This window comes from Pyrgilauda ruficollis, unplaced genomic scaffold (assembly GCF_017590135.1).
Source record: "Pyrgilauda ruficollis isolate IOZ18807 unplaced genomic scaffold, ASM1759013v1 scaffold138, whole genome shotgun sequence".
Classification (NCBI taxonomy): Eukaryota; Metazoa; Chordata; class Aves; order Passeriformes; family Passeridae; genus Pyrgilauda; species Pyrgilauda ruficollis.
In genome coordinates, this window is record NW_024512321.1 from 1,861,237 (window position 1) to 1,884,685 (window position 23,449).

Below are 23,449 nucleotides of genomic sequence, written 5' to 3' on the forward strand. Positions count from 1 at the left end.
GGCCCAGGCCCAGACCATGGAGGATTCCAGGAGCATGGACCAGCCTGGAAAAGCACCCAAGTCCCTCCCTTTCCATCCCACCTTCACTCCCAACTCTGGCAGCAAAAAGCCATGGAGAAGTCTTGCACCCAAATCAATCCTTCCTCCTCCCACTGAGCAGGACTTGGAGATTTTGGCTTTTAAAACCAATTCCATTTGGCTTTAGTTCTAATTCCATTGGGATGTCATTGTCCTGCTTGCAGGACTTGAGAGTGAGGGCAGAGGATGTGCCAAGCTCAGTAAAATCCATCTCCCTGTGAGGATGAGGATGGACACATCCATCATCAACCTGTGGCTCCATCCTGGCATCCAAAAACATCAGGGAGAGCTCAGAGAACTTCCAAGGATTAACCAAGGGCCCAGCCCAGCACCAAACTTTTCCAAAGCCACTTATCTCCATGTCCATCCCCATTTCTGATTCTCCAGCCCCTCCATGCCATGGAGAGGGCTCAGCTCTGCTCTCCAACATAGACATAAGGAAGAGGGATGATGTTTTCCCATTTCCCACATAACTATGGATAACATGGACCAACTTTTAGCAGTGGAATCTCCATCAGAACTCCTCCATCTCCAAGAGGAAGGTCTGCAAAAGTCTCAGATACCTGGAGGTGCTAAAGCCCTGGATGGCACATTCCTAAGGGTGAATCAGCTCTTCCTCAAGCATGGACACTGCCCATCCCAGAGGTGTCTCCATCAGAAAACACCACAGTGACCCACACCAACACATCTTAAAATAAACCAGGATACAGATGGAAAACGCCTGGAAGAGGAAAAATATGGAGCAAGTTGGGAAGAAAACTGTTAAATGAAGCAAAATTAAGTCTTTCCTACCTGCCTGATGCCTCCTGGATCCGTCTCCACTTGGAAGGGGGGTTGTTGTGGTCTCCATCACCTCCAACCTGCTGTGGGTGACGTCTCTTATGGGGGTGCAGGAGTTTGCACCGGGCACCCTTGGGGCAGACACCTTTCTTGGCAAAGTCGGGACAAACCAGCGTGTGCTTCTTCTTGCACTGACAGGGAAAGAGGAAGCAGAGTTGGAAAAGGCAGGGAAAACCCTGTGAGAGCACAGGAATCCACAGCTGAGCTCCTTCAGGTGGCACCAACACCTTGCTAAAGGGAGAGAGGGATGTGTTGGCATTTCCTTCTCCGCATCAAAATAATATTCCAAGAAAAAATACTACTAAAAATAATATTCTGGTCTGGTACATTCCACACCTGCCCACGGTTTTCCAAGTGCTTGATTTTATGGATTAAAACCACCAAAGCTTTAACAGCAATGATTTGCCTCTGCAGAAGTCCCAAGGAGGTTATTTGGGCTGGAGAAGCTGGTTTTGGAGACAACACAGGGTTTTGTTGTCCCAGACATGCTTGGGACTTGGGAAAGAGCAGGGAAGAGTCAGAACAAAATCCTTTCAGGACTTATTTTTGGATTGCTGCCTGGACCAGCCATCTGAGGAAGATGAATCATGACTGAAGTTGAACCTGCTCTTCCCAAGGCTTGGTTGATGCTCTCCCATACAGGGAAGCTCAGTGTGGCTGTGGAATGGGGCTGTTAAAACAACAGCATTGAGACGTTCATCCCTAAAAAGGCTCCTGCACTCCCAGCTCCGGATTTTGGCAGCTCCCAGCAGCCACCGGTGGTTCTGGTGGGAATGAGGTGTCATCAGTGTCCCAGAGCTTCCCCATCAGGTTTTCTGCTGGGAAATGGCACTTTTTGGCAGTGGGAAAGGCAGGAAGAGAGGCAGGCAGGAAAGAGGAGATGTCTTCAGCTGGGATTTCTATCTGGGCTCTTGGGAATGAAGGTGGGAGGAAGGGAAAAGAACAGCCTTTCTCTAATCTCTGTTCCCAGCAATCCAGAGAGCTCATCCCAGCATATCCCAAGGGATGAAGGGTGGGAGCAAGTCCTGGATCCCTCTTAAGTCCCATGTGGACCCACTCCCACCCAGGATGCTCCGTCCCAACCAGTTTGGCTTTTGCATCACATTGTGATATCCATGGAGAGACAATCCAACACACGTGGCACAACCAAAAATTCTCAACTCCAACATCCATTCCCTTGTTGACCTTCTCCACGAGAAATGGAGGTCCTTCCACACTCAGATGCCCAGGCATCCCATTCCTACGTGCTCAGATTTTGGGGAAAATGAGATAAATCCACGGGGGAAGAAACAAGGGGAGGGTTTCAGCACCACCATTCCAGCCTGTTTATAAAAATCCATCTTGCCGACAATGCGGGACAGAGGTCACATCCTGCCCTTTTAATGCAACTTTACTTTGGGGACACGGGAGCAGCTCCCCGTGCTGACCTTTGGGATTAAGCGGGATCCCTGCCGAGCTCTCTCCTTGGGAAGCAGAAGGATTCGGCAGCTCCGTCGCCCGGGGCTGAGTGCTGGAGTCGACAGCGGAGCAAGGAGCTCGTGTGCTGGAGGTTGGGGATGGTGCTGAGCAGCAGGAGGGCTGGGATCCACATGGACACACGGATATGGGCTCGATGCGGGGGACAGCTTGGTGACAGTGCTGCTTTTCCATAAAAAAAACCATTTAAAACTCCCATTCCTATGATTTTGCAGCTCTTATTTCAAGGAGCTGGAATGGGAAGTAACTATACAAACAATGGGCAATCTGGAAGTAGAGTCAGGTCTGAACAGTGCCTGGCTTTGCCATTACTCCCAAATCCTGTGTTTTATAGGCACATGGAATCATGGAATGCTTTGGGCTGGAAGGGACTTAGAAATCATCTCGTTCCCACCTCCTGCCATGGGCATGGACACCCTGCACTATTCCAGGCTGCTCCATGCACCACCCAACCTGGCCTTTGACACTTCCAGGGATGGGGCAACCACAGCTTCTCTGGGAAACCTGTGCCAGGGCCTCATCACCCTCACAGGAAAGGATTTCTTCCCACTATCCCATCTATCTCTGCCCTCTGGCAGTGGGAAACCATTCTCCCTTTTCCTCGTACTCCATCCCTTGTGCAAAGTCCCTCTCCAACTCTCTTGCAGCCCCTTTAGACACTGGGAGAGCCTCCAAGGTCTCCCTGGAACCTGCTTGTCTCTAGGCTGGACATTCCCAGCTCTCCCAGCCTGTCTCCACAAGATATTTTTGTTCTCTCATTTTACCTGCAGACAGGATACATCCTGGACCAATTCAGTGAAGAGATGACAAAGTGCTGAAGCACTCTTTCCATCTCCTTGGGATCCATGTCCATCCCACTATCCATCATGACGGACACAAATCCCACCAACCAGACCTTCACAGGAAGAGGAGCATTAAAATCCCCAAAACTCAAGTGCCTCAACTCCAGTGTTTCCTACTTTTTAAAGCCCTCTTGAGCATCCATGCAGCTTTTGCCGAAGCTATTCCAGGTATCCCCACGGCCAAGCAGTGGGATTAATGGAGTGGATGGATGTCAGGCTGTTTTAATGTCCTTCTAAGTGGCTGTTGGGAAGTGATGGCTGGAGGTGCTGGAGCTGTTTTGATGCCGCTCCAAAGTGACAGCCAGTAAATGGCTTTTTTCCGATTGCTTTTTTATAATTGGGTGCAGATGGAAACAGCCTTTAAAAAAAAAAAAAAGCCTTTAAAAAAAAAAAAATCCCGGCTCCCTGTCATTAAAACCTGGAGGACAATACATCCGAACATCATCCAGACTGGAATAATGATGGAGAAATTTAACCAATGTGGTTATCCGAAGGAATTTGCTGTAAAACAAGTTTCTGCCCTCAAAACAGTTTGCCCAGCAAAATGCCTGTAGGGAAGGGATGACTCCTGATGGTCATCTCCAAATGATCAGAGGAATTTGGGATCTAAAATCTCTCCAGAATCCACTGCAAATCCATAAACCCTCTCACTTGGTATTTTCAGGAAATAAAACAACATTTGAGCTAAAATACCTCTGGAGCTGGAGCAAGACCAGGATGGTGCTTTGAAAATCATTGGGAAAATCATATTTAAGAGGCAGCAAAGGAGATGGGAGGGAATCCCTGCTCATAAGCAGGAGGTTGGAACTGGATGGTCTTTAAGGCCTCTTCCAACCCAAACCAGTCTGCAATCCCAGGATTCTGTGAAACAACGGCAACACCCACTTGGTGTCATCTGCAAACTTGCCAAGGGGGCATCCAATCCCATTATGTCATTAATGAAGGCATTAATTAGCATTGGTCCCAGTACAGACCCTTGAGGGCCACCACCTGTCACTGTTTTCCACTGGAAATTGAGTCATTGGCTGTAACTTTTTGCACGTCCAAAAGGTGAATTCTGAACCCAGCATTCATCCTTTAGCGGCAATGCCTACGGAATTCAACCATCCCCTGCACTGCTTTGAGGAACCCCATTTCCATTAGGGACCTCCACGATCCCATCCATTCCACTCGAAAGCCACAACAGAGCCACTTTCACATGGTCTACCCATCAATGGTAATTCCCAACCACAAATCATCACTGTTGGGTGTGGAGTGAGGCAGACACCCACTGGGCATTCCCAATGGCACCATTTCCATCAGGGATCATGGGCTCCACCACATGCCTGGTTCCAGGTGGCTCAAAGAATCACCAATGAGATCATTAGGAAGAGTAAATTAAGGGAGGTGCCTTAGGAAAGTTGAGGGAGGTGATGCTGTCCCTCTCTTCAGAACAGATGGGGCACATCTGGAGTGCTCTGTCCAGTGCTGGAGACATGGAACTCCTGGAGCAGGTCCAGAGGAGGACAATGAGGATGATGAAGGGACTGGAGCACCTCTGGTAAGGAAAGTTTGAGGGAGCTGGGGCTGTTCTGCCTCGAGAGGAGACACAGCTGAGAGGGGACCTCATCCCTGTGTGTCCCTGTCTGCAGGGAGGGCTCAGAGCATGGACCAGGCTCTGCTCTGGGGGGCCCAGCAATGGCACAAGAGGAATGGGCAGGAACTGATCCCAGGAAATTCCACCTGGATATGAGGCAGAACATCCTCCCTATGCAGTCACCAAGCCCTGAACAGAGATCAGAAAGGGTGGGAGTCTCCCTCACTGGAGATATTCCAGAACCCTCTGGACACAATGCATGTGCTCTGGGATGTCCCTGCTGGAACAGGGAGCTTGGACCAGATGCCCCATTGTGGTCGCTTCCAACCAGAGCCATTCTGTGATCCTGGGAATCACCCACTGCTCTTGGGATGTGGGGATTTTCTGACAGAGAACAGATCAAATTAAAGGGAGATTCCAGACAAGAAGCAAAACCCAATCTGCTGGGTTTTGTGTTCAGAAGTTCAGGTTGAAACCAGGAAGTCTATGCCTTGTCACTACACTCCCACGTTAGAGCTGTGATTCTGTGGCTGCTCTTCTCCCAGACTTCCCAATTTTCACATTTTGTGCCCCACCTCCTTCTACAAAGATATTAAAGTGTAAGAAAGAGGAAATCTCAGCCTGGGATTTATCTTGGTGCTGTTATCAACAATCCCAGGCTATTAAGCAGTTCCAGTGCATCCTGATAAGCCCCATCTTTAATGTAAGGATCAGAATTCCATTGGAGATGCTACAGTTAAATTAAAGGAGCAATAAGAACCTTCATTATCCCATTACAAACTATGAGATACAACTGGAAACCCACAAGATTTTCATAGAGATATGAGGATAGGATTGGCCATGGAAGAATCCTGATCAGTTTTAAACCTCTTCTGAAGGCTACAAACTGCTTCCAATGGGAAGATCCCATTGCCACAACTGGATTTATCATTTATTATCAGCAGCATTTGTTGCCCAAAGGATGTGGACAAGGACTCAACATCCCCAGCAAACCCATGGGATGAACCTGGAGAGATTTCAGCCAGCTCAAATCCATCCTGGACACTACTGATGACCTCAAAAACAGCCTCATTACCAATCCTACCCATACTTAATTTTAAATAAAAATTCCACTTGCTCATCAGTTTGATGACTGAAGATTTCTGCTACACATTATGGGGGAAAAAATTCCCAAATCAAGCTCCCAAAAAACATCTGTCAGCCAGAGCCAAAATTAAGGATAAACAAAATTAAGTTCCTTTTCTAGTTGATTTTCATACAGCTGCAGTGGACTATAAAAGAGCTATCAAAGGCAGAGCTCTCCATCAGCTATTTCTAAATTATTATAGAATCAGGGAATTGTTTAGGTTGAAAAATCCCATTCCCCCAGCACTGCCAAAGCCACCACTAAGTCATGTCCACAAGTGCCACTTCCACAGGGCTGTTAAATCCCTCCAGAAATGAGTATTCCACAACTTGCCAGGTCAGCCTGTGCCAGGGCTGGACAACCTTTTGTTCAAGAGTTCCTCAAGAAAAAGCCAAGTTGGTTGGGAGTCAACCTGGGATCAAAGGAGGGGGAAAAAAGACCCAGAAATACCAAGATCTGATGGCTGTGAGGAAAGAAAAATGCTGGTAGAACCAGAAAAGCCAGCTGAGATCAGAAAGCATGAACAGTGTTGAACTTCACCTTTCCATGATAAAAGATTAAGGAAAACCAGGATCCCAGGCTGCTGATCTCCATCACTGGATAATTAAGAGAAAACCTCACAGACATTTAATATTTACTGTTGTAACACAGCTCACGTGGCTTTTTCTAAAGAAATGTGTTAAATTGTTAAACTGTATCAGACACACAAAAACATTACATTTCTGGTGGGAAATTGTTGAACTTACACCAGAAAAGGAAAAAAATAACCAACCAAACACACAAAAAACCACACAAGAACAAGGTTTCAGCTGAGAAAAAATCCCCACATTTGGATTTTCTACAGCAAAATCAAGCAGCTGCCACTGCAAAAACCACCAAGCTCCACCTGGGGGAGGAAAATTATTCTTCCCAAGGAAGCAGCACTTCCTCAGGCAGTGCTGCCCCTGTCCCATATTTTTTACATAGATAAGGCAGAAATTAGAGCTTTATGTGAAAGCTCTTGGTCCAATAAAAAGATGTATTTTAGGAATAAGATGAGCTGGGATGAGTGGTCCCAGCACAGCTCAAGCCTCCTGCCATGGCAGGTCCCCATGTCAAGCCTCACCATCACAAGGCTGCTTGTGCCAGTTGGGATTCCAGAGGGATGGCAACAGATTCTCCTCTTATCCATGATTTATTCCAGTACATCTCCCCGTGCCTTTCCAGGGAAGCTTTGTTGTTTAATCTCAGTGTGTCTCACTGTTTAACAGCTCCCATGAGGGAACAATTTACCCACAGGCTCCAAGGCAGCCGATGGAAACAATCCGGAGAGAGGGATTTAATGCGGCTCTGGCGCTAATGGGCATGGAGGGGGGAAGATTATTTAATACAAAACAATTTTCCAGATGCAACAATGGAATCGTTGAGTGGTTTGAGTTGGAAAGGACCTTAATGATCTCATTCCAAACCCCTGCTGTCGGCAGGTACACCTTCCAGTATCCCAGGTTGTTCCAAGATCTGTCCAACCTGGCCTTGGACACTTCCAGGGATGGGGCAGCCACAGCTTCTCTGGACAACCTCTGCCTGGGCCTCACCACCCTTACAGGAAGGAATTCTTCCCAATATCCCATCTAAATCTTTCCTCCTTCATCTTTTGTGCTTGGGAAGAAAATCCCAAGGCAGGTGGTCCTTGGGATCATCTATGGATGAGCTCCCAGCTCCAGGCTCTCGGCCTCACAGAGATCCCAGCCCCTGGTTTGCCATCAAATCTGGTTTGGGTTGGAAAGGTCCTTAAAGCCCATCCTGTTCCAATCCTCTGGCATAGGTAGGGACACTTTCCACTATTCCTGGTTGCTCCAAGCCCATCCAACCGGGTCTTGAACACTTGCAGGGATGGGCCATCCACAATGTCTCCATCCAATGTCTTCTCTTGCTTGTCCCTTGCTCTGGGGTCACGTCACCACAGACACTTCACTTACTGGTGCTGCCTCATCCCTCACACTCACCAGCCTCATCCCATCTTCTCCTAGAGAATTCCTCCTCCAAGCCCCTGCACAAGGCTCCATTATGGGAGGAGGGATGTGGAACCACAGAGGAACTCTGACCGCAGAGCAGCTCATGAAAACATCTCTGGAAAACCCTGGGAAGAACCTGAGGCCCCATTTCTCCCTCTCTTCCCACTTCCTTCTTGGGGCTTCCTCCAGTGCAGGTGGCCAAGCCCAGAGGGACCTCCCAGCATGACCAGGTCAGGGTGCCAGGGAAGGGCAGGGAGCTCCAGGAAAACTGGGACAGAGATTTCCGAGGTGGGAGTCACTCCATGGCTTTAAGGGACACGTATGACATTTGTGTTTAGGATGATCTCTTTAGGAAGCACAAATGGTGAAGGAACTTCCCAACCCATGACCAAGGAACCTGTAGAAATGCTGTAAACCAAGGTTCTATCTCTGCCACCAGCTCCCTTCTGGAAACAGAATCCTGGAATTACTTAGGTTGGAAAAGCTCTCCAAAATCATCAGGTCCAACTTTTGACCAATTAATTAATATTGGGGGTAACATTCCCTTTAAGAAGGATGTGATCATGGTCTTGTACAGGAGCTGTCCCCTTCCCCAAGGGTGGATTTAGACCCTCTACATTCCTGAAAAAAGGATTAGGGATGCAAAATTAAAGCTTTCTCACTTAATTCTAAATTCCTGGTGAAGCCAGTGAGTCAGTCCTGGCGTCATTTGTACAAAGAGCAGCTGGAATTACAGTCCATGGAATGGGTCAAAGGCGGATCAACTTATCCTGAGAATGCTGCAACACATCCTAGGAAGTCCTTAAGAGACAACGCTGCCAACAACACGCCATAAATTATGGATAATAATGGACATTTTTGATGGAGGTCTGCTAAAAATCAGGAATTGTGTTTGTCTGGGAGGGCACAAAGAGGAAAACGCAACTGGAAGAAGAGCCCAGCATGCCAAAAATCAGCATAAAACAACCTAATCTCCTAATTATGGACCAGCCTCGTTGGAGTTTATCCACCCAGGATGCTCCACCGGAGTCGCACACCTTCGCATTCTGTGCTCTTTGTGCTTCAAACCAACATTGCTCGGACAGGGAAAGGCAGAACGAGGGAAGATTTACTCCCATCCTAAATAATTCACAAGAAAAGGGACTGCGCATCTTTAACAAGCCATCGTTTTATGAAGCAAGGTTAACATTTTTCCTTGATTCAGTAGAATATTATAAACTCTCCGGGGTCCATTTGAGGACTTTCTACTTGGAGCAAAGGCACGGACTCAGCACTTTTTATATTATTTAGAGAATAAAATTAACCCTTAATGGCCCAAGCTGGAATTTCTCCTCCCCAGTTAAATATGGCCCGCTCAGCAATTTCTCCCCATATATAATTACAGGCTGCTATCCATCATCTGGAGGAGAATGCTTTCCCGACATTCCAAAAGTGACGCCGTAAGCACTTTTCCTAATAGAATAAATATTCTAAATATCTCTTTTATATTTTCATTTAAATTGGAATATTTTAAAAATAATTGTCGGGACCCTGCCTGCGTGGTTGGAGCTGCGCTGGAGGGAGGTGGCAGGATGCCTGTGTTTTCCTTCTGAGGGAATGTTTATCCTGCATCAAGTCCCCCTCCACGCGCTGCCACAAAAAGTAATTAGGCCCAGACTAATTTATTAGAGCTTCCCTCTGCTGTTGCTGATGTCCTGCTTTCCTTAGAACTCACACTTTTGGCTTTTTTCCCTGGTTTTTGCTCTTTGGTGTTTTCTCCTCGGGAAAGGATGGGGAAAACGCCAGATGGGGTTTAGTGGGACTCGACAGTGCTGTGCTCAAAGCTGAGCTCAATGATCATAGAGGTCTTTTCCAACCTAAATGATACTAGGATTCCATCCAACGTTGTGTTTGGATTCTGGGACAGGCTGGTGGCCACGTTGGTGGGATCTGAGCACCTACAGCTTCTCCTGATGGGTTGTACCTCTGCAAATGAGCGCTACCAGGATGGAGAAAAGGAGGAGAAGAGCCCTCTGGGCTGGACACCCTGTGCCAGAGCCTCACCACCTTCACAGGGAATAGTTTCTTCCCAATATCCCATCTATCCCTGCCCTCTGGCAGTGGAAAACCATTCCCCTTTGTCCTGGCACTCTGAGTCCTTGTCCAAAGTTGCTCTCCAGCTCTCCTGGAGCCCCTTAGAAATGGTTCTAAGGTCTCCTCAGAGCCTTTCCTTTTCCAGGATGGACATTCCCAGCTCTCTCAGCCTGGCTCCAGAGCAGAGGGGCTCCAGCCCTCGGAGCATCTCCGTGGCTTCCTCTGGACTCACTCCAGCAGCTCCCCATCTTCCTTCTTCTGTTGGATCCTGAGCTGGAGGCAGCTCTGCAGGTGGGGTCTCACCCGAGTGGGGCAGAGGGGCTGAATTCCCCCCTTTCCTGCTGGTAACAATTGTCCAAGGATGAGCAGAAATCCCATACCATAACCCATAACCCATTTGGAAAATGGCAAAGAGGAGTCAGGACAGACACTTGGATTCCCAAGGTAACACCAGCATGGCCAACCCTCTCAGCCATGACACAGAATGGTGAGATCCTGTGTGTTCCAAATTCCTTTGGAACAGCAAATGGCAGCTGGCTCCAAGCCCTGCTCCAGGAAAGCTGCTCCCAGAATTTCTACGTTACATCAAGCACCAAAAGCTCATGGATGTGGTTGCAACTCTCCCCAAGGTGCACATGAAGTCCTGTAGGACTTCACTGCACAGATCCAAACCATCCCCAGGACCTGGAGGTGGCTTCATGAATCCCCCAGGCACAGCTGGATGCTGAGCAAGCCTGGTCTTGCTCCTAAAACTAAGCCACAGGATTTAAGGCTCAAGTTTTAACCCATCATGGAGCCAGTGTGGAAAATAAGCATTAATGGCTATGGATTTTCTAGATAAAACAGAGAATCCTAAATATTTCCCTACATTTTTTCTCTGTTTTAGTGAGGGGTTTTCAGGGCAGGTGCTTCCAGCTCAGACACTGATAACACAAACACCCTATGGAGGCTCTTACCAGGGAAACACCAGCATGCTGATGAGCTGAAGCCTTTGACTTCTTTCCCTTTTTTCCCAACCCAACCACTTTGCCAAAACCCTTTAGAAAAGCATAGGACTGTTCTTCATCATATCCAGGTGCTGAGCAGCTTCCAGCTCTTCCCTGTGTGCCACAGCTGGTGCAGGACGCTGCTCATGGCTTTGGCTTTGGCCCACAACAGCTGGGATAAATCCCTCTTTACCTTTTCTCCCATGGGACAATATCCTTTGAGGAAATCCTGGCAGACTTCTGCCTTCCTGGACACGTAGACGTGGCTGTAGGGGCAATTGCTGTTGCTGCAGATCCCCTTCAAGTAGTAGGAACACACCGGCATCTGCAAGAGGAGAAGAAATCTGTCAGCAATTCCCTAAACCCGTGACTCAGAATCACTGCAACCCCCAGACCTGAAATAAAAGCGTGACAAGTATATAATAAATAGAAATCTTTTGCCAGCCATCCATCCCAGAGGTGTTTTTAGCTCTTCCATTGGTCTCCTGCAGGGCAGCTCCCTGGTATTACGTGTTCCCGGTGTTTGGATATGCAGGGAGCGAAGGCGCTTCCCTCAGCATCCTTCAGGATGCTGGAGAGAGGGTGAAAAGCTGGAAACTGCCACCAGGAAGAAAATTCCCTCTGGGCAGTGTAGGGAAGGGATGGGGAAATGTCATAAATTCTGGGAACACTTTTCACAAGGAATGATGCAGTGATGGAGATAGGAACAGTGGCGCAGGGAACACACCCAGCCCAGCTGCAACATCCCACAGGGAATTCTCAGAAGGAATCCCAATTTCCAGAGGAAATTTTGGCCATCACAAAGGCCAAAACAGCATCCTGGGGGTGCTTCCCATTTGGCTCTTCCATGGATATGGAGCTGGCTGGAAGAGGGTTTGATAAAGGCTCCAAAAGGTGGTTCCTAGAAAGGGGGAAAAAGCACCTCTGCAAGGATTTTGGGGGGGCTCCATCATTCCAAGGCATTATCCTGGAATTCCCTAGGACTGTGATGCCTGTCCCTGCACACTGGGGTAGGCAGGGAGTGAAATAAGGAGGAGAGCAGCTCCTGCCCTGAGCATTGGAGAAGGAGAGCAGCAAGATACACAGAGCAGATCCCTGATCCCGCGCTCCCGCATTCCTGAGTTTCTGCAGCGTGACAGCCGACGGGGAAAACCGACGGAGCAAGGATTCTCCTCATCGTCCTCAAAGCACAAACTTCACCTTCTGCCAGCTGTTATCATTAAAAACAAATTACCAGCCTGCTGCCATATTTCAGCATCCTTAACTCACCGGCACCCGCAGGCAGCTTCCCACTTCCCGCCCCGACCAGGCAGCTGCCGCCTGGAATGTGCGCTTCCCGAAGGTCTGGTTCCTCCTGCTCCTACATCCCAAATTTCCTCACTGCTCGGCGTGGTATTGATCTCCTCATTCACCAGTAGCATCCTGGTCCCACCAGTTCAAGCATCCCCAAGTAATATTTACAATCCTGCAATAACCACGGCTGGGGCTATCCGGAAAAATCCCTTATCCCTGAAGGGCACATTAAGGGTTGAACTAAATTGCCTCGCTGGAGGCCGAGAGGAAAGAAAACAAAGGGTGCTTTAAAAGAGGAGAGTTTATTTTTAATTGTCTTTTAACTGCAGACATTAACATAAAGGACAGGGCTCTGGGGCGATCTTTGGCAGTGCTGGTGGTGTGACCGTAAACGATTCCCTTAATGTAGTTTTTGATATAGAGCCCAAATTAGCTCTAATAAAAAGGGATAATAAAGGCAGCTCTCCGACAAAAATAAACTCCTCCTCGCTGTCAAGCCCGAGCCATTATCAAGAGGAAGCAGCGCTCTCATTTCAATTAACCTTGTTTGCACCCCAGCACGTCCACACAAATAACAATAACATTAATTCAAGGCACTGGGGCGCTGCGGCCGCCTTCGACAGCTTTGACTCTCTACAAGCTCTGGAGGCAGCAGCTAAATGAACCCGAAACTCCACGTGAGCCTCCAAATTGCTCACAACTGAGTTTTGAAGCTCTATTAGGGAGAAAAATGCTGATTCTTTCTGAGTTCCTCAAGGGGAAAAGCTGTTGGAACAGCAGCAGGCGGCTTCTCGAGTCCAGGCCTCTCGCAACCTTCGCTTCCTTCAGATTTCCTGGTTTCTCCCCAATGCTGGGATGTGTCAGTGGCTCTGATCCACTGTGGAAAAATTCCCTGTCTGTCACTTCTCACCAAAGGCTCTGCCTGAGTCTCCTGTGGAGCAAAATTCTTTAAAGTGTGAGGCCCTGGCACAGGATGCCCAGAGAAACTGTGGCTGCCCCATCCCTGGAAGTGCCCAAGGCCAGGCTGGAGAGTGCTTGGAGCAACCTGGGACAGTGAAAGGTGTCCCTGCCCATGGCAGAACAAGAATAGCTTTCCCTCTTCCCCAGGCTCTTCCATCACTAGAGTGATGAAAACCACTGGAGGTATGGATCTGCAAAGCTCAGTGACAAAGTGGAGCCATCCTCCATCCTCTGCTTGGAGCAAGTGGTTTGCTGCTCTAGGATGGGGAAAAGCTCCCTGCTGCTGTAACAGCTGAATCCATGCAGTTTTCCATAGAAAACAGTGATTTTTCCCACAGAAAATAGTGATTATTCCTATTTTTCAGTGGGGAAACTGAGGCATGGGAGTGCACGAAGGCTGAGAAACACTTTTGTCCTGAAACCAAGAGCCAAGCCCTGCCAGCCTTTGATCCTTCACCTCCTGGACTGGATATCCCATCCTAGTAAAATCCCACCAAGGTGAGATACACAACAACCTGAACTTTCTCTGATGAGGATGTTTTGGGGTGCCCCTCTCCAATAACCACACAGAGAAATCGACGGGACCAGCGAAATCAGGAATCCCCAAACCACCACATCATGCCATGGAAAAAAAAAAACAAACATGGATTGCATTAAAACCTCAACTCAAACAGCCAAAAACCAACCATGCACAATCCCTCGCCTGAGGAAAAGGTGAGATTTACTCCAAAAACTCCCCGAGCAGGAGGAAAACTGCTTCCTTCCTCTGCTGAGTGCCTCCACCTGCTTTTCCCAGCCCTGATAAATGAGGGAAAAGCCACCTTTGCCAAGAATCACCCGGCTTAATGGGGAGCTCCAGGACTTGGAAAGTGAAGTTGCTTCCCGCTTTAGGAAGCAGCATTCCCATGGCAATAAATCACCCTGGAACAAGTTTGAACTCCATGAAGGAGGTTGTTTCTCTTGCAGCCCTTGCTGATGACAAGGTGGCAAACAGGGAGACCTTTGAACCACCCTCAGGTTGGTTAATCCTGTGAAAAATAATTCCCCTTCCCAATAGAGCATGGCAGGAAAAACGTGCTCCGAAAGCTTTTCAGAGCTGGCACTGCCTGCTTTGATTTTGGTTTGTTAATTAATGATTCATCTTGAGTTTAGGTGATGCTTCATTAGCTCAGGATAAAGATGAGATGGGCTGAGGTCACTGCATCCCATGGGATGCTATCCCAGGGATTCTGTCCAAAAAATGCTATTGGCACACAGCTCCTTGACATGGTCACTCCTTTTTAATTCAGTTTTATTACCACAATATCACTGTTATTCTTCCCAAACTGGTGAGGTGCTGCTAAAGATTGAGTTTTCCATCATTCTCCATTTATTCACCCAAAACAGAGCCCAAAAGCCAAATCTGGAGGTCCTCCTTGAGGGACCAAGTGTTCCCGGAAGGGAAACTGAGGCCACATCTCCACCAGGAATTTAAACATGCCAAGGAATATTCCTAGAGAGACCACAAATTCATCCACATCTGACCATCACATTCTTTGGTGGATAAACCACCAACTGCAACAGCTCCTTGGGCGTGTCCAATTCCCAAGTTTCATCTCGTTTTTCTGCCCTGGGGCCCAAAAAAGACTTCACCACCTTCTGAAATTCCATTTAATTTGGAGTTTATGGCTCTGTGGATGAATTTCAATCCTTCACCCCAGAGGTGCAGGCAGAGGGTTGCACATCTTTTACTCAGATGACAAAAAGTAGTAGGCCTCACTAATTACAATAATTTTGGATAAACCAACAGCCAATCCCACTGCAAAGCTTCCTTCATTTTTGGCTTCTTTATTTCTGAAGTCTGACGCTGTTACAGGAGGAAAAAAAAACCCAAATTTTTTTCCATCTATCAATCCTCATCCCCATTCCTGCTCTGACACGCCACGAGCGAGGGAATGCAGCTGTCCCTGTACCTGTTTTATGTACTTGTGATTAAGTGACTCTGAAGAGAAATCCATGTAAAAAACATCTGGTGCTCCGTGTCTCATTCGGAGTGACTTCCCAGATAACTTATGAGCTCCCCACGGACAAGGAACGTGCCTCAGGCACCTCAGCTTCCATGCTGGAGTCTCCAAAGCTACATCCAAGTGGAGATCCCAGCCACTAAACACAGGCTGAGGTGCTAAATCATCACTGATAAACCCAAAATAAAAACCCTGGATTATTTTTCCACCTTGTGCAATAAAACCACAGAGCTCCAAATACATCAAGAAGGTGGGAAACAATGAACTCCAGAGTTGTTTTGCCATGGTTTCAACCTGATTTTGCCTCTTGGCAACTTAGAATTGATTTTTATTAATTTATACCTCCAAGTTATGTTTGTTAAAACATCCTCCGACCCCAGCACAGAGGGATTTTCAGGGGAAATATGATCTTATGGAAGTAGGGAAGGATTAGACACAACTAAATGGACTTGATGATCATGGAGGTATTTTTTAGACCTCTAAGACCTCAGGTCTTAGGTGTCCAGGTGTTTTCTAGACCTCAACCACAGGGTGGTGAGACCTTGCACGGGTTGCCCAGAGAAGCTGTGGATGCCCCATCCCTGGAAAAATTAAAGGCCAGGTTGGATGGGGCTTGGAGCAACCTGGGGTAGTGGAAGGTGTTCCTGCCCATGGAAGAGAGGTTGGAATGAGATGATCCTGAAGGTCCCATCCATCCCAAACCATTGCATGGTTCTGTCACAATTCAGGAGCCTGAACAGTTCAGCAAGGAAACTCCAAACTCAGCTGGAAGCACTCAGTGAGGAAGAACCTTCCTACAACCACCCCTTTGCACACAGAGCCACATTCCTGTTGGGAAGTCACACAGACCTTGTCCTTGGACACTTTGTGGGAAAACGGACAGGTCCCATCCGTCTTCTTGCACGTGCCACGGAGAAACCTGGAGATAAAGCAGATGGAGCAGGTTGGACATGAGGTGGGTCACAAAAACCACACAATCGCTGCCAAGCTCATCCATAAACCCATTTCACACCCTAAATTAGTACAGATCCCCCTTGTTGGAAGAGCAGCTGATGATTCCTGATAGATTTTATTCTTTCATCACATTTGGCTGCTCATTAGTAGGCAGAGCAAGGCTTGTATCCCAAAATTCAGGCATGATGCTCCCAGAAGGAGAAAAGTCCTTCCTAGAGCCCTGATTATTCCAGGTTGCCAAGAAAAGCTGTGGATTCCCCATCCCTGGAAGTGTTCAAGGCCAGGTTGTACAAGGCTTGGAGCTTGGATAGTGGGAAGTGTCCCTGGCTATGTCAGAGCAGTGGATTGTATGATCTTGAAGGTCCTTTCCAATCCAAACCATTCCAGGATTCTATGATCCCATTCTATGAGATGCTGGATGAAGCCCCAGGTGGGAGTGGCCAATGACCAGGAGGAGCAAAGACAGGCCCAGAACAGGAAACAAAATCCCAAAGCTCATGAGGATGTCAAGAGTTTTCCTAGGATTGTCCACTGTGAGAGCAGATTAACAAAATTAAAAAATTATAAGGGAAAGCTAAAGAATAGCATTGGAGATAAAGGAACAAGGATGAGGAGAGTAAAAGTGGGAGAAATCAGTGTTGTCCTCCAATGATCCATGGAAATGAGACAGGATGGAGACCCAAAAGACTTCAAGGAGCACAATTCCTAAAGTAGCCAAGGAATTATGGGATTTGTTATGGGAGAATGAGTGAGAAGGAGTAAAATCAGTTAAAAAAAAACCAATAAATTATCTTCCCCTCCTCTATCGTCTCCCATCGAGCTTTGAGCAACTTCCAAGTGATTCCAGCACAGCAGCAATTTTATGGAGAAATTACTCCAGGAGTTCATCAGTGGAGTTGGCTCTTCTGCACTTTTTAAATGACTCATAATAGAGTTTAATCAACTCTTGGGCAGGTCTAATGAACTGCCAACACAGATCAGTTCTCCTGGAATAAATCACCGAGTCTCGGAGCTGCACGACGTCACAGGCTGAGGGATTCAAACCTGCTGGACTGATCCAAATGGATCTGAGGAATGCTCCTGAAGGAATAACCTTGAGTGACGTCAGGGCAGGGGCTCAAGTCACCCAGCCCAGAAAAGAAGGCTCCAAAGGGACCTTAGAGCCCTTTCCAGTGCCTAAACAGGCTCCAAGAGAGCCAAAGAGGGACTTGGGACAAGGGATGGAGTGACAGGACAAGGAGAATGGCTTCCTACTGCCAGAGGGATAGACAGGATATTAAGAAGATACTTTTCCCTGTGAGGCTGGTGAGGGACTGGAATGGAATTCCCAAACTGTGGCTGCCCCATCCCTAAAAGTGTTCCAGGCCAGGCTGGACAGGGCTTGGAGCAACCTGGGATAGTGGAAGGTGTCCCTGCCTATGTCAGCAGTTTGGAATTCAATGATCTTTGATGCCCCTTCCAACCAAAACAATTCCTTGATTCTCTGGCCTCTTCTTGTCCTCCTCCTTCCAACCCAACAGTGCAGAACCTACACCTGATCCAGAACTCCCATCCCTGTTGTCCTACATCTCTGTTATCAGTTTGTTTCTCTTAGGAATACCCCACAAGGAAGCACCAAAGCCACCCAATGTCCCAGTTCACCACAATTCCATGTCCATCCCTACCTGGTGCAGACAGCCACTTTCTCTGGATCATGGATGTAGGGGCAGCTCTCTCCCCGATTGCACTTCCCGAAGCGGTTGTAGTACATACAATATTCCTTCTTTTTCTTCTTCTGCTTGGCTTGACGGATGATGGCCAAGCTCCTCTGCACAGCACGGCTGAGGGAGAAAAAGGGACAAGATCAGGGAAAACCTCCAGCTCCAGCCCCACAACAACATGGAGAGGACACCCCAACACTACCTGAAACCACAGAGAAGCCTATCTTTGCAGAGAAGTATTTAGGAAGTTCGTGCATATAAGCACTTAAATATTTTCAGTTTTTGGCTGATTTTGCCCCAAATCATTAAAAATCTGTAAGGTAACACTGAAGTCACCACTGAGATCCCTTCCCACCCCCATAACTCTGATTCTCTCCCCAGATTTTATGAGCATGGAGAGGATTTCCCATGCTTTTGGGGAATATGGTGAGGAAGGAAACATCCTCTCCTTGTGCAGCACAGGATGCCAAGGCTGAATGACTTGGAGGGCTCTTCAGCACACGTCCCACCAGCTGGGCCTGATGCTATTCACGGCCTTCAAGTGGGCACCTGGTCATGAACCTCAAAGAATGGGCACCTACGTGATAGCCACAGGAACAAAAAGTACCACCAAAGAGCAGAAAAACTTCTTTTTAATTGCCTGGTCCCACTAGAAGCTACTTAAGGAGCTCAGAAGTTGCTTAGCACATGTTTTCCATGAGCTTCCAGCTGGAGAGGGAATTATCCAGCAGTTCTTGTGATGTGTGGGACCAGGTGGAAGAGGGGAAGTGTTGAGATCCGGGTGAACACAAATCATAGGAGGGCACATCAGATCTCTCCAAGTAGATAAATCGGTGGTAGGGCACAGTCAGCTCCGGTTTGATGAGGATGCAGTGCATTAGCCATGAAAAACATAGGTGCAAGGAAATTATTTCAGAGGAAATGCACATTTTTACTTCTGTAATTATTGGCTGTCTGCAGCTCCTGGATTAAAAGGAGATGCAAGGCCAAGTGTAAGGTCCTGGATGTGTAGTGGGTAATCCCAAGCACAAATCTGGTGGAGAATGGATTGAGAACAGTCCTGAGGAGGACTTGGGGGAGTTGGTGGATGAGAAGCTCCTCATGATCCAGCCATGGGAGCCCAGAATGTCCTGGGCTCATCCCACAGCAGGGGCAGCAGGACAGGGGGAGTTTCTGCTCCTCAGCCTCACTCACGTGAGATCCCACCTGTGGAGCTGTCTCCAGCTCTGGGGTCCAGCAGCAGAGGGATGTGGAGCTGCTGGAGCAGATCCAGAGGAGGTCATGGACATGTTCCAATGGCTAGAGCACCTCTGCTCTGGAGCCAAGCTGGGAGAGCTGGGAATGTCTAGCCTGGCTGTCCAGGCAGACCTTGGAGCCTCTTCCAGTATCTAAAGGGGCTCCAGGAGAGCTGGAGAGGGACTCTGGATAAAGGCTGGAGTGCCAGGAAAAGGGATTTCTGCTCCTCAGCGTCACTCAGGTGAGATCCCACCTGTGGAGCTGCCTCCAGCTCTGGGGTCCAGCAGCAGAGGGATGTGGAGCTGCTGGAGCAGATCCAGAGGAGGTCATGGACATGTTCCAATGGCTGGAGCACCTCTGCTCTGGAGCCAAGCTGGGAGAGCTGGGAATGTCTAGCCTGGCTGTCCAGGCAGACCTTAGTGCCCCTTCCAGTACCTAAAGGGGCTCCAGGAGAGCTGGAGAGGGACTCTGGATAAAGGCTGGAGTGCCAGGAAAAGGGAGAATGGTTTCCCACTGCCAGAGGGCAGTGATAGATGGGATATTGGGAAGAAATTCTTCCCTGGGAGGGTGGGGAGGCTCTGGCTGAGCATAAAACCACCTCAAAGTAGAATCTGCGGAAAAGCAACAGCCAGAGCTTAACCAAATCATCCTCCAGTTCAACAGCAGCTCCTGAAGCTCCTGATTCCCTCCTGAGCATAATTCCAAAGATGGAGCACGTCATTCCTGCTTCCCATGAGTTGCCCATACAGACCTGGCAATGTATCGGCACGTTGAGGATCTGCTCAGGCTGGGTGTAAAGACCCCAGGACTGGGTGTGGAGTGCAATCTCAGGGCTGGAGAGAGAGAAAAACATGGATCATTGCTTGGAATCGAGAAATTTTGCAGGAATTCACACAGCCCTCAGTACCTTAGGTCCACAAAAATGACTGGAGGGATGGAGACCCTTTGCCATGAGGAAAAGCTGGGAGATCTGGGGGTGTGCAGCCTGGAAAAGAAAAGGCTCCAGGGAGAACTTGGGGCACCCTCCGTTGCCTAAAGGGGCTCCACGAGTGCTGGAGAGGAACTCTGGACAAGAACCTGCAGTGACAAAACCGAGGGAATGGCTTCCCACTGCCAGAGGGCAGGGAGAGATGGGATATGAGGAGGAAATTCTTCCCTGGGAGAGTGAGGAGGCCCTGGCACAAATTGCCCAGAGAAACTATGGATGACCCATCCCTGGAAGTATCCAAAGCCAGGTTGGACAGGGCTTGGAGCAACCTGAAATAGTGGAAGGTGTCCCTGGCCCTTGCAGAGAGTTGGAACTGGATGATCTTCAAGCTCCCTCCCAACCCAAACCATTCCATGATTCCAGAATCTTATTTAACCCAAAGCACAGAGCTCCCAGAGAACCAAGGGACAAAGATGCCCTTCAGGGACTTCCCACCGCTGGAGCAGAAATGCTCCTTGCCAGCCCCAAACATAGGAGGAATTTTTCCTCTCAGCACCCTAACGTGTCAGAACACTTCTCTAAGCAAATCCCACGCTTCCACCATCAATCCAACAAATTTCCAGGCTTGGCTTGGCCGCTCCCCAAAGCTGAACAGGGAAGCACTATGGATGACCCATCCCTGGAAGTATCCAAAGCCAGGTTGGACAGGGCTTGGAGCAACCTGAAATAGTGGAAGGTGTCCCTGGCCCTTGCAGAGAGTTGGAACTGGATGATCTTCAAGCTCCCTCCCAACCCAAACCATTCCATGATTCCAGAATCTTATTTAACCCAAAGCACAGAGCTCCCAGAGAACCAAGGGACAAAGATGCCCTTCAGGGACTTCCCACCGCTGGAGCAGAAATGCTCCTTGCCAGCCCCAAACATAGGAGGAATTTTTCCTCTCAGCGCCCTAACATGTCAGAACAGTTCTCTAAGCAAATCCCACCCTTGCACCATCAATCCAACAAATTTCCAGGCTTGGCTTGGCCGCTCCCCAAAGCTGGACAGGGAAGCCCAGCGCCCACTCCCACCCATGCACGCATGGAATTAAATCATCCTTGACTGGTGCAGGGAAGAACGAATGGGGAAAGGAAGGCTGGATTTCAGTTTTCCAGGTGGGATGAGAGCGGCTCAGTCACTCGCCTGCCAGCCCGGGCGTGTTGGGAAGTTGAGCGAGTGGAATTTGATTGCGCGGCACCGCGAGCTGTCACTCGGCTGCCGGCGTCGGCGCAGCCCCATCTGTTCCCTCTGCACATCAAATTCCATCAACGGGGCATTTGAGCCACCAGTGAGATGGTTTTTTCCCCTGTTTTTTTTTAAAATTCCTTCACATCCCAAGCTGTAGGAGCATCTAATTTTTTTTTTGTTCTAGAATAAACATTCTCCAACTTTAGGATGCTCCAAAGACGCTGCTGAAAAGTCTCCATTAAGGGCAAGGTTGACTTCCCAAACAACGTGGAGAGAAAGCCCCAAATTAAAATCCATTAGGATAGGGCTGGAGCATCCTCAGCCCTCTGGAATTCTGTATAATATTCCTTAAAGCTACACCAGGAATCAGCTCCTGAGGGCAGCACATAACCCCTCTAAATATTTAATATTTGGGGATAAAAGCAGATACACAGGGATGAACAAATTTGGGATCAAAGAATCATGGAATGGTTAGGGCTGGAAGAGCCTTTAAAGGTCATCTTGGCCAGAAAGGAGGAATCACTAAAGAGATAAATAGAGTATAAATAAAGGGGCCAACAGCCTCCTGCCAGTGGGTTGGAATTTTTATGCAGCAAAAATACATCAATGGAATTATTTTTTTTTTGGGTTATTTTTCCCCAGTTTTCATCTTCTAGTAAGAAGCCATGCAATAGTATGATGTAAATCTCCCATTCCAGGAATTAACTCACATCCCAAAGGGAGTTTAACTATCCAAGAGCTGGTCCCATCCATGACAAAATCCATGTGAGATCCATCCAGGTCTGGCAAAGCACCTGGAAGCCGGCAAAGAAAACCCTCATCCACATTCTCCCACTTCCTAATTATTCATCCTGTGTGCAAATCCTCCCCAAACTATTAGAAAATCACCCAAATATTTCTCCAAGAGAAGCCAAGCCAAGATAGCTCTGTAATTAAACATTTCCCCATCCATTGAGATTTACAGAGAAAACTCAGGCTCTGTCATGAGGATATTTTTGAAGCTGTTGCATCATGGAAAAAAAAGTTTAAATAAAAGTAAAATCTTTGTGTATATCCAAGTAACAAGAAGGGGGTGCAGGAGAGGGGATTGGTTGTTCCCAACTTTTCAGGAGGTTCAAGAAGACTAAATTTGGATTTTTAGGGTGTTCGTCAACTCAGAATTCCCAACTGGTCACTACAAGATATTTGCATCAATAAATAAATTAATAAATAAATATTCCTGGCATTGGAGGGTGTATTATTGAAATTGGGGTGAAAATGGGACATCAAAAGACACTGAGAAACGGGATAAGGGTTAAATTCCAATATCAGGAGCCAAAATTTGCTGCAGTCTGGCCTAAATTAAACAAAAAGCTGAAACACTGCCCTCAGGGCTCGACTTTGGGAGTCTCATTTGGTCCAGACAAAACACTGGGCACATCCCAGCTCCAGATCTGTCCCGTTTTTCTCCTCAGTCGCTTCCCAGCCTGGGAGAACATCAGGACACAGCAGTGCTGTCGGATCAGGAGAGTGACTCCCACATCTTTGGCATTGCCAAAGTCCCTCACTATGGAAATTTAAAGTGGTAGCACAGCAAATTCTTCCCAGGTGCACGCTCCAAGGCAGCAGGAACACAATGAAGAGGGGGGGGAAAAGCAGGAAAGAAAGAAAAGCTGCTACAGAGAGCATCAAGAACCGCACATTGAGGGCTTTTGAAGTGATTACACCCAGCACAGCGGCATCAGCCGGGATATTTTCCACCCTGTGGAAGGGACAGGTGGATTTCTCTCCCCCTTTCCTGATGATTCAGTTGCTTGGAAGAGCATCATCCGTAAGGAAACCCACAGCCCGTGCAAACGGGGTTGTTTCTCTTAATGCATCATCCCAGCCCGACGCTGGCAGCTCCAGCGGCTCCGGTGGCTCGCGGTGAGAAGTGATTGTTGTTCCCAATCCAGTCGGGAGACTCCGCGCGTCTCTCCGGAGGGAGCGGGAGCTGTCATGTTCATTAAATGCATGATTACAGCTATGATTAATAGCAGGGGCTACAGCCTAACTCCTTCTTTTTTTTCCCTGCTCCTAGGAAGGAATCCACAGCCAAGCAGTCCCGCGGTGTTTTCCGCAGCATTTGGATTGACATTTGGAATTCCAGATTTTGATGGAAAAGGGGGGAAAGGCAAA

The 23,449-nt window shown here is 48.2% G+C and overlaps 1 protein-coding gene across 3 annotated transcripts in view; it reads right to left on the minus strand.

The window, feature by feature from the left end:
• The window catches only part of ZC3H3 (zinc finger CCCH-type containing 3), a 135,644-nt gene that overhangs the window by 10,322 nt on the left and 101,873 nt on the right, over positions 1–23,449 (minus strand). For 2 of the 3 annotated variants that reach the window (XM_041459543.1, XM_041459542.1), the window contains exons 6-10: positions 19,889–19,970; positions 17,866–18,021; positions 16,097–16,166; positions 11,185–11,316; positions 871–1,049 (exon numbers count right to left, since the gene is read on the minus strand). In XM_041459543.1, coding sequence (XP_041315477.1) covers positions 871–1,049; positions 11,185–11,316; positions 16,097–16,166; positions 17,866–18,021; positions 19,889–19,970 — 619 coding nt within the window. Of the gene's footprint in view, positions 1–870; positions 1,050–10,227; positions 10,347–11,184; positions 11,317–16,096; positions 16,167–17,865; positions 18,022–19,888; positions 19,971–23,449 lie in introns of those variants that run through there. The other variant, XM_041459544.1, reaches the window with a different exon arrangement.